Raw genomic sequence first — 13,613 nt, 5'->3', positions numbered from 1 at the left:
CCAAAATATTTGGCTTCCCAGATAAGTGTTCCTGTCTCTCACCCACATTTACTCCCATAGCAAATATTAGGTCAACTGTGTCATTGTGCTAGATTTATGTTGGAGTGAACATGAAAGCACACGAACGTTGACCCTTCTTCACCATGCTACAAGATTACACTACTTCCAAGATTCAGTCAAACACAAGCAGCCGAATGCAATAGATCAGTAAGGAACGACAGGGGAGGGTGGAGTCATGCTGGCTTCAAAAGCCGATATGATGACCCCCTGCTGCCTTCTGTGCTTTGCATTTCTCTATAAGTCTGCATTTAAAGAGCTAAATTTGTAGTTTCCCTTAATAATTATATATTCAATCATGTTCTTGATTCTATGTGATTTTTTTCCCCCTTCCTTTAATCAAAGCCTTGTCAGAAAAGCTATCATCTGGCAGAGGGTATAGACGGGTAGAGCAGTATTGGGAAATTGTTTCTGTTGCCTCTCTGCTACACAAAAGGCAATTTTCATATTTCATCATGTCATAAATTTGAATTGTCCTGCTCCAAACGCATAGCTGTATTGTTCAGAGCATTGTGGGAACAGAGCTTTCCATCTGACTGCGTTAGTATGCTGACTTTCCCAGAGAATTGTCAGTCATGCAGCAACTCTCTATCTACAGTAAATGGTCAAATAAAGCTTTGCCTCTCCAGGGTCGTTATTTAGCGGCTGTGTGGACTGCTTACATCATTCTAAAGATCAGATTTTGTGAGATTATGTTGATATTTGTTCATACTTTTAAACAATGTTCTTGCTGTGACTGTATTATTTGAATCTGTGTGTATTAACTTTGATCAGAGTTATCGCTTTACATCACTTATATGAGTCCAAAATACTAGTACTTTGATAGTAACCTGAGCATTTGGTTTCTTGTTTGAGGATATGATGCAGTGTATGAAAAATAAATGTGGTCCAACCATGGCAATAGGCGAGACTATGTAGCCCACAGGACAAGGAAAATTGTTGACAATATGTCACTGCAGAGTTAAAAACTCTTAGAAACTGTGATCTTCATTTTTGATTTTACTATACAGGTATAGGCTAATTAGCAGCTAATGTTATCTCTCTCTCTTAACCATGTCTCACACTGCAGACTGTGGAGATCAAAGGCAGAATTAGCAAAGAGATAACATCTTGATCGAAAGGGGAGGAAGAACAACAAATGGATCATGGAAGACATCTGTTAAACGTGTCAATAAGATCAATCAGTGAAAGATAGTGAGCATGAAAGTGGTGCATAGGAATTAACTCCGCAGGAAAATCTTTAGAGGAAAATAATTCCTCCTTTGATAATCAGAGCAGTAGATCACATATAAGGAAGAGTTTGATTATCATATTGATGAAAATTCTATTACAGACGAGTTGCACCCACATTATTTGGTTGGATTTGAAAATTTTTTCACTCCTGTGCTGGTCTAATAATAGGCATTTTCAATTGAAATCAGAAAGTGAATTCTGCAATGGGTTAAATGGGAGCTCTTAGAGACAGGTTAGTATGTGGGCGACTAACAAAGATAAAAGCACAGCAGTAACATATTGCGACCTGAGTAGAAAAAGCCCATTACTGGAAGTGTTTCTATAAACATTTGGTTCAAGGAAATAAAAAGCTTAAATGCAACAGGCATTAACAGTTAGACTGAATGTTTCCTTTTCTGCAAAATGAATCTTTTGCTACCTACTAGTATTGGGCCATGGAGCACTGCCACTGTGGTAGAAAGGACCATAGAGTGCAATTGTGAAGGCCTAAAGCAGCAAGACAGCTTTAAAGGCAGGGTCCAAAAAAGAGACATTCAGACAAGAAGTAGAAAGAACGTTCAGGTGTGAGACAGGAATAAACAAGTGACTCTTCAAGAAATGTCACACAATAATCGGAGAAGGGTTGGGTCATAAAACGGTCTGTCTAACTATCAGGACAATAATTTCCATTAAAACAGCCATAAACTTCACAAAAAGGTATTTTTGGCGTTGGTTTTTCTCAGTGGCATCTTCACTTCCAACCTCAGCGCCATCACAATTACTAAGCCAAATGAAATCTTGCATGTCTTAACAGAAACACCAGAAACAGACACAATGCTGCTTGTTGACATACACATCCACTCACTCAAAGAACCATGTAAAGCAGAGTCAGGCAAGTTGAGAAAGATGTATTCTTACCAAGTTTGTTTCAAACTGAATACCCTGTCCTCTTCCTTGACCTGTGCAGAATTCGTAATGGAGCTACACTTTGTGGCAAAAAAAATAAAAAAAAAAATAAAAAAAGAATCATCAGCCTATTGAGCGTCCAGTCACAACCCCACACCACAGGGATTTAGTCTACATTTCTTTGAGCTTTTCTAATTAAATTACACAGAAAACTGAATGGGAAATGCAAGGTTTCCTATTTCAGGAGTGAGAAACAGAGAGCAGAAGAAGCAGAGTGGGCATAAATGTAATTATGTGAGCAGGTTATCACATGGCTAACACAAATATATTATAAGATTATAACATTTGGTAACACTTTTCAAAACTAGTTTTCCAGTAAACCCATGACAGCTAAAATTCCCATGCAGTAATTTATTATGCTAATTATTCAATCTTACATATTGTTGTAGTATAACTTAACTTATAATTATACTTATATTTTCATGCCCAATGCCAAACAATTAATATTGTCCACTTATATTAGGGATGTTTATAACAACTAATTCCTCTTTTGATTACATTTAAATTTAAATTCAGTATTGGTTTGCCGAGGGTCACAGCCCACATACAACCTTATTTTCATTTTTAAGATCTGAATAATGCCAAACTGTGCTGGTTTTATGAGATGTCATCTTTATCCTACTTTCCACCTTATTGGTTTACAGTCAGGCATCAGCACAAGGAGGGGGTGCTGCCACAAATTAATAAAATATCAATACTTAGTTTAATTGACTGGTGCCGACAAGCGAGGGTATGTTTAATCAACTAGTCGACTAAACATGCACATCTCTGACATATACTATGTTCAATTGTATTTACATCATACTGAACATATGTACAAGAAGGGGCTTTGTACAAAAGCTGTATTTCAATCATAATCAGCCTCACCGTGTTTAGTATTCCACCCTACATCAACTGTGGCACAGCTCACAATAAAGATTTAAATGAACAGCATTAATAAAATACCTGCATTGGCCTAAAGAACAAATGCAAATTTCTAAATTTAGGCACTGATGTCTAACTAATGCTCTTCAAACTCAACATGCACATTCTTCTCTGAGTCCCTGAAGCCCTCTCTGCATGAATATGAGATTGAATCCAGCATATAGAGTAATGCTGTTTATTATCCAAGCTGACTGCTCTAATAAAAGATTTAGGCAAAACGATGTAAGCATCTTTTCTTCTTGAGTTAACTTGAGTAACAATAGGTCCATGGTCAAGACATACTGTAGTGTAGGCTGAGCTTAATGCAAATTAATACATATTATCTTTTAGACCTATTATGTATTTGGTGTTTTGCAGTTGCATTTATTTACTGCAAAAGCAAAACTAGTGGAACTTAGAACTGGAACTTGTGTGATAAACCTGAATAACTTATGTTCATGATAAATAATTTGTTTTGGTTTTTTTGTTTTTTGTATTGGCAGCCGTTGCAGATCAATATTACTGTTGTCAAGGTTCAGAATGCAATTTCCAGTCAGTAATTGGCCAGCAAGCCCAACATTTTGTTGTGGGAGCCATGAAGCTGTTCTCCACACAAGCATTTCACAAACACCTCTGTGCACCAATAGAGAAATGATTATATTACTTACAAAAGCAACTATATCATCATTTAGGAACTGCTTCCTCCCGGTCCTTCCCCAGTGTTTTGAATCTATTTTATCTGAAGATGCCTTGTGTGTGTCACAGTCTGACAAAGCCTTAGTACTGGTTGACATTTCACACCGCATATCAACTTCTCAATTGGAGGAGCTGGTGCATAGCGTGATCTGTCAGCAGGTGCTAAGGCTTTGTCAAATGCAGTGATACAAAAGGCCGTCTTCAAATAAAGGAACTCAAAGACAAAATGGTGGATGGCGAGAGAACTGACAGGAGGTGTACCATCACCCACTGAACCATCTACAGCGGCTTTTACTGACGTGCCTCTGGCCAACGTCCACTCATCAGCCTTTGTCAGCAAGAGGCTTGCCTGCCCGGAAAGCCGGGAAGTCAGACCTTACTGAATCTGTGAAGGAGGCTTTGACACATGAGCCTTAAACTTCAATACCAACTCTTATCCTGGTATCACCTTCCGTAGGCAGTTTGACCGAGACTTGATTAACCAGTTTCCACCAAAACATTTAACCATTTAGAGTTAGACCAAACAGAGATAGAATTACATTCACGTTTTTATTTTGTTTTCATGAAACAGCAGTAGAGCTGCAACCAACTATTAATTTCATTATCATCCTTTTCTTGATAATCAATTAGTTGATTTGTTTCCCAAAGCTCAAGGTGACATCCAGAAATGTCTTGTTTTTGTCAACAACCCAAAGATATTCAGTTTACTGCCAGAGGACAAAGGAAATCATAAAAAAAATATTCACATTTGAGAAGTGAAGAACAGAACAGAGCATTTGGACATTTTTTTCTTAAAAAATTATGATTAATCGGTTATCAAAATAGTTAATGAAATAGTTGTAATAGAAATCAATTCATGAACTAATCATTGCAGCTTTAAACAAAATACTTTAAAAAAAATACATTTAAAAATAAAAGCGAAGGCAGGGGGTGCAGTGTATGTGAACTGTTGTACACAAAGCATGCTTTAAAATTGAATGCATACCAAAGATTGACGGAATAACACCAAAGTATCGTAAGTAAATGGTTAACTGCAGCTTTATCTCTCATGTCACTTTTCTATAGGTAAGGAGACAAATTCTCCGAGCCCACACGTTCTAATTTTGCTCGTGAGATGTGAAAGTGAATGTCTGAGGTTACAAACTACACCATTGTTCTTTTGTATTCCATTACAATGAGCATGGAAAATGTGCGTGTCAACACTATGTTTGTGTGCTTGTAGCAAGTTTTTCTCTCTTAAAAAATGCTCCCCTCTGGAGGAAAAAAAAGAATGTTTTTGGTAGCTTCTGCTTACTGTGAGAAACTGCTCTCAGCACTTGAATAACAAGACTTGACATGTCATAGCTAAAGAAATACAAAACCCTGGTTTCTTGTTTTTCTTCACAGAGTATGACAACCATAGAATACATTCACAGCCAGTTATTATACTGATGCCAGCACCAGGCACTAATGTCTGCTCAGATGTGAGATATTTCTTCTTTTTCCTTTTGTTTCTTGGAACTTTTTAGTCATTTACCACATAAACTGTTTGCAGGGACCACAAATATACCATTAATATCACTCACACACTCCCAAACGATAGTAGCTGTTTTTCCCCCGCCATCCCTCTATGAGCTGCGGGTCTCTCATATTTGTTCGCCATCGATCATAGCGGTGTGGCGCACACGCTGGAAAGCAGCCGGTAGGGAGAGGCAGCATTTGCAATCAAACAGAGAGGAGCAGTGTGAAATCTCAGGAAGAGGCAGCTTCCCCCATGCCCGTGGGCAGGGGATCAGACGATGAGGAAGTCTGCCTCAGACACTCAACACCTCCCACTGGCACCCTGATGCAAGCAGCATGCAAACCCACCCCTTCACATGTATCTGTCAGCCAGGGGGTTAAGCTCTGTGTGTGCCCCCACTCTTTAACTGCACTGTGGAGTGCATGTTATGCTACTGCAGTGGAGGTGCTTTTAGAAGGTTTGCTAAGGTTCACTGTGAGTCGTTGATGTGGTACTGACAGTGGAAAAGTTTTTCTTTTTTCATGATATTGCTTTAAGCAAGCAGATGTGCCGACCCAATATAAAAGGAGAAAGCTACAGGTGCAATCTATCTCCAAGTCTAGAGGAAAAGAAAATTCTCTTGTGTGCAGAGAGTAAGAAATTTCATTGAGTCACTGCTCCTCAGAACCAAATCACAAGCTCTCTAAATCCAGTCAGCCTGTTCCAGCCACTGGCATAATAGTGCTGTGGTTTGCCCATCTGTTCTCCATTGTCCACCTTGGCTCTCCATCCATGACATACAAGACTATAAACTCTAAAGGGTTTGTTCCAGACTGTGAGCAGATTTATTTCAGGTATAGGTACAGGAGAAAACAGGCTTGAGTGGGTGAGAAAATACCAGTTGTCCCACTGTGCCTTTGGCTGCTCCTTCACCTCATGGTTGACTCATTTGCTTCATCCTGTCCACCAAATATTCAAACAATTTCAGCCAAGTGTGGGAGTGTGTTTTGATGTGCAGAGCAGACGTTATTCTGCCACACTGTAAGTGGGTACTACAGCTACAGATGGTTAATAGCCACAGCAAAAGGCAGACACAAAAGCATAATTATTACTATTGATTTTTTTGTAGAGATAGATTTGAGTGTGACATAAAGGTCGGTGCAAGCAAATGTAAAAATGTGTGCGTTCACAACTGATACTGAACGTACATGCTGTCATAACTACATTATAAGCAATTTATTATTAACACATGTTGAAAAACTTTTGTGAGCTGACATGTGTGACTGGAAATTATATGCTCTATAGAATGCTAATGACTACATCTAGCAACAATTACTCTAACATGACAGACTGCAGTTGAATATAGACTTATATTGTCTGTTAAGAACAGACAATATGTCAGAGTTATTTTATAAATAAAACATCTAGCAACAATTACAACATGACAGGCTGCAGTTGAATATAGACTTATATTGTCTGTTAAGAACAGACAATATGTCAGAGCTATTTTATAAATAAAACCATATAAAATTTAGATAAAACACTCACAGACAAGGTAATGGCCTACTAAAATAGCTGGCATTAGAGCATCTATGTTCTCTTTTGATGACGTGTGCTATGTGCTTTGGCACCGTTGGAAGAAAATGGCAGACTTTGGCAAGCTAGACAGAGTATTTAGCTGTCATCTCTGATTTTATGGCCCTTGATGATGAGCACGGTTCAGAATGTGCTTTAATTCCTGTCACCGGTGCAAGGTATGATTGTACATTACATGTTTTCTTTCAGTTGGCATTCCATTACATAAGTCCAAATTATATTTTCTAAAAACACAGTCGACCTAAAGTCAATTACCAACCTGACAGTCAGTGAGGATGTGGCAATCAGTGTTAACCTTTATGTCTTTTATCCCTTCTTTTGTGAGACTGAATGAGTTCAAAGAGAAATTATACATCAAATGGACAAATATGGACCATTTCTGGAATTTTTCTCTGTTCACGTATTTTTCTCTGCCCTCTTGCACGCACACATGTAATGGCAATTTCGGATCCATAAAGAAAGAAACATGCACAATTGTGGCAAGTGTTTTAGAAAACCTCTGTATATATACCTATTCTCCCCTGTACACCGACTCTTTAGATGCGGAGCCCCGGTGAATGCTTACACGAAGCCGCTTGGTGTGGCATAAACCTCCTGGAAGCTGTGGAGAGGTTTTAATCAAGTGTGAAATCCTTTTGGAGTAGATGCCTACACGACTGTGCTTGTGCTTGGAAGCGTACTCCTCAACCCTCTCCCCAACTCTCTTCCCATGAACATCTTTTGTAGCAGGAGTCCATTTCACTGCAGTGATGCATACAGACAACGCTCTTAGCGGAGCCGAGAAAATGAAACTCCAATCATCATGCATGAGGCGGTGCACACTCACACACTTTTCCCTCGGTTGCTCGTCTTTTCTTAGAGGTCTAAATTCAGTGTCTTCTTTACTAATCAGGCATAAAAGTGTAGTTCATTCATTTGAAAAAAATCACTGACATTGTCCTAATAAACAGAGAGAAGAATATGCCACTTAAGCATAATGATATAATCAAGCATGAATAAGGCAGAACGTTACTCAGTTGTAAAGTAAATGTATTGAATAGACTAAACATCCAGTAATTTAGGATTATTGAAACAATGAGATTAACAGCAACAATAGTCCAAGCTATGCATTCTTTAATAAACAATGGGACAATTGTATATGGATTACCCATGAGAAATGAATATTTGGGACATAAATAAGGAAAATGAGACCAAATACATTCCACGATTTTCTTTATTATGCAGTTTAAAGTCTTAAGTCATGCTTTGCCATCACATACACTGTCTCCCTTTGGCTTTGATTGATTGAAGCCTTGGTGGGCCAGATGCAGTTTTTCCGGCCTCAGCGGTCTGACATTTTGTGGGATAATTATCTTGCCACTGGTCATGAGTACAATACTGATGGTACGTCTCATAGGCTTACTGTCAAGCTGGCATTTTCTCTTTTAGCTGTGAACTCTCACTGCTGCCTCTAATACGTCATCTCTTGCAGTTGCATCATACTGATGCATCAACATTGTTCTACTCCTTCTACTGAGCTTTCTGCTTTTTCTACAAATACACTTACTCTCTTTCACACACTGTCCCGTAGCCGCAAAACGAGTCGTCAGAATTGTTCTTTCATGGCGTGGACAGCATTGAGGCCTCACACTTATGCGTTTATCACACCAATCAGAAAGTTTACATGTGGGTGACGTCAAAGACTCACAGATCTTAGTCGTCTGCTCCTCTCTTCACAGACATTGATTTGGCCGTCTAGTCCAAGTCTGTAGGGATAACAACGATAAATTGAGTGGTATTTCCATTAAATCTGGGCTGTATGTTTAGCTTGTCAACAGGTGGGCTGCTTAACAAGTCTGTTGGCTGCCAGCTGCACATTTCTGGTAAACGAATGCATGGCTTATGGGATGCAGCGTTACTTTCAGAAATCGTGTGAGACTCTTGAGTGGTAGCTGAAGCAAACTTATTTTGGAGCTTTCACAGCTTGTACATTAAAATGAGGTCAGTGGGTCATGGACCCATTTATTTAATTAGGAACAGTTGAATAGAAAATGGATGATAATCAAGGGCAGGGAACTCATTTCAGCACTGTCAATCAATAGCTCATTCAACAATGGTTTTGCCCAAAGGGATCCAGCCTTTCCATATGTAACCAAACACTGTATGTCTACAGTATATGTGTCTGTAGTATTATATCCATTCCTGCAGTCCTTTTTTATGTTGGCACGTATTTGCCCCACCACATACATCATACAAATCACATGTAATAGAAATCAATAAATTTCATGCCGTTTCATGTTTTAACAATACAGTGATATATTACAAACTGCTGTTAGATACTTCTAAATGACATAGACACAGCACGCCATCTCCTGAATGTATCACATCAGCTAGTGGACTACACACACAGTAGTGCTCATTACATAGTGCATAGCAACAGCTACATAGCAACTGCTGCTGACTGCTTAGCAACAGCTGCAAAGACATCAAGGAGGGGGGTGGGTTTCATGGGGTGTTTCAGATGACACCATTTCTGTTCACAAATGCCTTTTACGACTTTTTTTTTTTAATGTTGTTCAGATGTTTATTACTGTGAAGCTTTCTGATGGTTCCGTTTTCTCTCTCCTGCCCACAGATATCCGCTCCCTCCCCGATGTGGCAATGACCGGAAACTGTACAACCGAGTGCAGCGAATTGGGCCACTCAGACGCCTGCTGGATGCCCGGGCATCCCTCCCCTGTACGCAAGACCAGGAACCCCCCGAAACTCTCCACCTTCGTGCCTTACCAGGAGAGGGGGAGCCTGGGACGCCTGGCAAATGGGAGCGCCAGGCTGGGTGGCGAGGAGCACCGGTCGCGCCTTCCGCCCTCTCGCAGTGCCTATTCCAACAGTGGTCATGACGTCAGTCAGGACTGCCCCTTAGAGGAGATGCCCCTGAGCGTAGCCTCTGAGTTCCCACCCACCTCCCCTTCTGCCCACACTCCAAAAAGAGAAATTTACCTGTGAGGAATATCATCATCCGATTGGTGCACAAGTGAAGGAAACATACACCCACTTCAGAAGGAGAAACAGGCTGTCCACACGCTAAAGCCAATGCCCGTTTTGTAGTTAACAGTAGGCTGTGACTCATTCAATCACTGGCATGAACACTTGTTTTTTCTCATTTCCTCCTTAAATTATTAATTTATTAGCATATTTATTAAGAATTCCACAAAGTTAATTGATGCACTCACTCATTTATTTATACAAAATCTTGAAGGATACAATTCAAACTGATCAAAAGGAAATACAGATGGTAATTGCTACTTTAGTGGTAACTAATTATTGTTGTAGTTAGCCAAGTCCCATTCTGTGAAGTGATCTCTTGAATTTAAAAATTGTGATCAGTGCTCTTGTGCCATTATTAGACTATAATTTAATAGACAGCCAGTCAGGCCCTATCAGAAGGCATAACACTTTTGACTAACCATCAAATGAAATGCTCTATCTTAATGTACAGTGCTGTAAATACATTTGAATGGTGTGTTCTACATATATTTTTGTCTGGCATAAGATGAAAAAAAAAATTGCCTCAGAATCTTAGCATATTTAAGCTTTTTTTTTGCTGCTGCTGTTTAGACTTGATTGAAACCATCTCCAGAAGTGGAGCTCGATATTGTGGTAGGCATTTATCCGCTCCACACAATCACACACACCTTCGACCCCTAATCATAGTAGAATGGCCTTTACCTCTGCTCCCTGTAGAGCTCTGCCACTGGTGGAGAAAGCTGCGTGGCAACATTTCAACTGACATTATGTTCCACTGACTCTCAGCACTGTGACCTATCGTTCATCATGAAAACGGTTGACTTGGCCACAGTACCCCCGGAGTCGCAATGACCAAACGCAGAGCACTCACTAGACACATTCTGATTGGCTTTTTATATCAAACCTTGTGACTCACTCTTGATGATGAAATTGTACCAGTGTATCAGATTAAAGAGCTCTTCTCTATCGTGACAATCAGACGAGCTCTGTGTGTAACTCACAATCCTTTCCCCTAAAGCTCATAGTCCTTTCCCCTCACGATCCATGAGAACTTTTGTCGATCTAATGAACGGAATTATTTACACAAAATGGCACTTGAGTATGGAGAGCCACTGGAGAGACTTATGGAAGTTGATATTCATGCTGATGTAATCTATATGAGAGCTCCACGTTGAGAGTACTTTCTTTGTTTTTTAAATATACTTCTTCAGAGGTGAATTCAATACACAGTGCACCCACTGAAATAAAAAAATCTCAAATTGTCAGTAACATCAGAGATTTCAAAATAAATATTTGATTTCATGTCAGAAATTAATGTATGCAATTGCATATATTATATATTGTTGAGCTTAAACATGTTAAGGTAGTAGCACCCAGTCTCAGTTTACTGCTACTCCTGTTAATTATGATTTTCCTTGTATTGAGGACAACATGCTTAATAAATTATTAGGCATTTTCCTTCCTCTGGCTATTGAACAGAGAATAAAAAATAGGGCATTTTAGGGTCATTTATCTTTACAAAGATTTTCCAAGTGAATCTGAAGGATATGTCTGAAGGACACTATGTATTAGTCTGTAATTGGATGTTAATGATGACAACACTAGCCTGCCTTACAACATCACAGAGCAAGCCGGTGTCTTTGATTTAAACATTGATTTGATTAGATTTGTAGATACCTTTCACCTCTGCAGAGTATTTCCATAGTGAGATTGTGTCTCTGAGTAAGGGTGGAAGAGCCTAGAATGGACGTTTCCTAATTAGGGTGAGTAATGAGTCCTGAGCTAGGGCATGTGTGAGCACACCCCCAGGACAAGGCACCCACCAGATAATGCAAATCCACCCGCAGAGCTACAATCAGTTAAAAGGGGTATTTTTATCAGCACTTACCTCATCATGCTGCCATTGAAAACTGCGTTAAGAATAATTAAACTGGAAACATATGGAAATTACTGGACATGGCCATGATTAAATAAGGTGGGCGATTATCCTGCCTTGAGGGGGAGAAAGCACATTATGCCGTTTTCAAAGCCATTTAGCGACTGAAATAAAATTCAAACAACAGCCATGATACACTGTGATTAAACCCCCACGGCTCCCCCAAGCACCCCTCTCAGAGCTGTGGATAGCCGCTTCACGAACTCAAAGCAGCGGGTAAGATCACTGACCTGGAATTAATGACAAGTGAGAAAGATAGCAACGAGTGATAAAAACCAGTGTCACATAGCCTCAATCACAACTTTATCTATTTAAATGCTTTGACTCAATTCAGTTTCATGACTGCTTTGCATCAAAATTTATCATTGGGGTTAAATCTTAACCTGATTCCAGCCTGAGTGTGCTTTAGTGAATCTGGAATGTATCTTCAGATCTATCTCTTTGATCACCAATACATGAAATAAATGGGGTACCTCCGAATGGAATGACAGGAGCTCCTCTGCAAAATAGAAACAAACCTGGGCCTACCCCCCCCCATCTGTTAATGAGTCGGACTCCAGCCGATAATGACCTCCTGCTACTCACCCCTGGAACAATATATCACCAGGTTTGACCTTTCTTTTGAACTCATGCTGAATGAACTGTGTTTACTTCTCTCTCAAACACAGAATGGTTCTCCTTGATCAAAGTGGGAGGACATCATGAAGCACCTAAATACACTCAAAAGTATGTTGAATAATGTTTAATTTGTACTTAACATTGATTTAATGTTGGATTCACTTGAGTATCTTTTGCCTCTCTGTAGTGTGTATTGTATGGTGATCATTTCTGTGGACAGATGGACAAATTAACGTACTGAAATTGGCAAAAGGATTTCTTTTTCTTCAAAGACTCTTAGCAAACTGGTTGTGTGAAAAAATAAGGAAATCAGTTGGTGGTGTAGTGTACATAGATCTCCACAACCCTGAGTCTGCTGTCAAGCGGGCAATGATTTTAGCATGAATTCCAAAGATAATTGGTAGAAACTGTTTACTCTTTTTTCTTTTATTTTACTTACTGAAATGTCAGTGCTGGTTCATATTCAAAATGCCCTCTCCCAAACGAACTGAAATTACTGAACGTTTCATCTTTTTCACAGTTCATCTACAACAAAGACAATTGCCTTGAAAATGTCTTTGCAAGAGAGAATCTAGTTGTTATCCTAATTGTTGGTATATTTATATAGGATAAAATGCTTGTGATGCCATGTTTTTGTACAGTTTTATGTACATACAAGTAAAGCTTTCTAAAAGTTCTGAGAAAAGCCGATGGCATATAAAAATTGTAACATGTTTTCTTGAGATGTGCACATCTTGCCTTGGTTGGATTGACCTTTGCTGAGTCAGTGTGAATGTGGCCGTTCTATGCCTGCACTGTAGTCATTCACCGGCTCCCACCTCCTGAGGACTTAATCAGTTTTTATGTTTATCGTGAACAGTGGATTGTCTTATCTTACCAGTTTGTTAAACTCCTGTGTTCTGCTTTGTTCTGTTTTCGCATGTTGACAAATTCTCTTGTAATACTGTAAGTCCTCATGAACTTTGTAATAAAATCACTTCAGGGAAAAAATGAATGCTGTCAGTGTTTTCTTTGTTTTCTACTATTATTCATCGCTTTTGAGTGTTAAACAAGGGTTTGGTTGTTACATTATTATAAGAGGTTTTGCAGCCTTGGAGCTACATTGTGTAAAATGTGTCTCACTCTAGCACCCAGGCTCATTAA

General features: G+C 39.3%; 1 protein-coding gene across 1 annotated transcript in view; it reads left to right on the top strand.

Annotated features, from left to right (window-relative positions):
- Positions 1–11,274, top strand: part of pcdh1a (protocadherin 1a) — a 70,798-nt gene extending 59,524 nt beyond the window's left edge. The window contains exon 4 of the mRNA XM_035666711.1: positions 9,525–11,274. Coding sequence (XP_035522604.1) covers positions 9,525–9,895 — 371 coding nt within the window. The 3' untranslated portion in view covers positions 9,896–11,274. The remainder of the gene's footprint in view (positions 1–9,524) is intronic.
- The last annotated feature ends 2,339 nt before the right edge of the window (positions 11,275–13,613 follow it).

Source organism: Morone saxatilis, unplaced genomic scaffold (genome assembly GCF_004916995.1).
Source record: "Morone saxatilis isolate NCDOM2014 unplaced genomic scaffold, NCSU_SB_2.0 Contig20, whole genome shotgun sequence".
NCBI classification, from domain to species: Eukaryota; Metazoa; Chordata; class Actinopteri; family Moronidae; genus Morone; species Morone saxatilis.
Note: the sequence above shows the minus strand (reverse complement) of the source record. Positions and strands in the feature narration are given on the sequence as shown.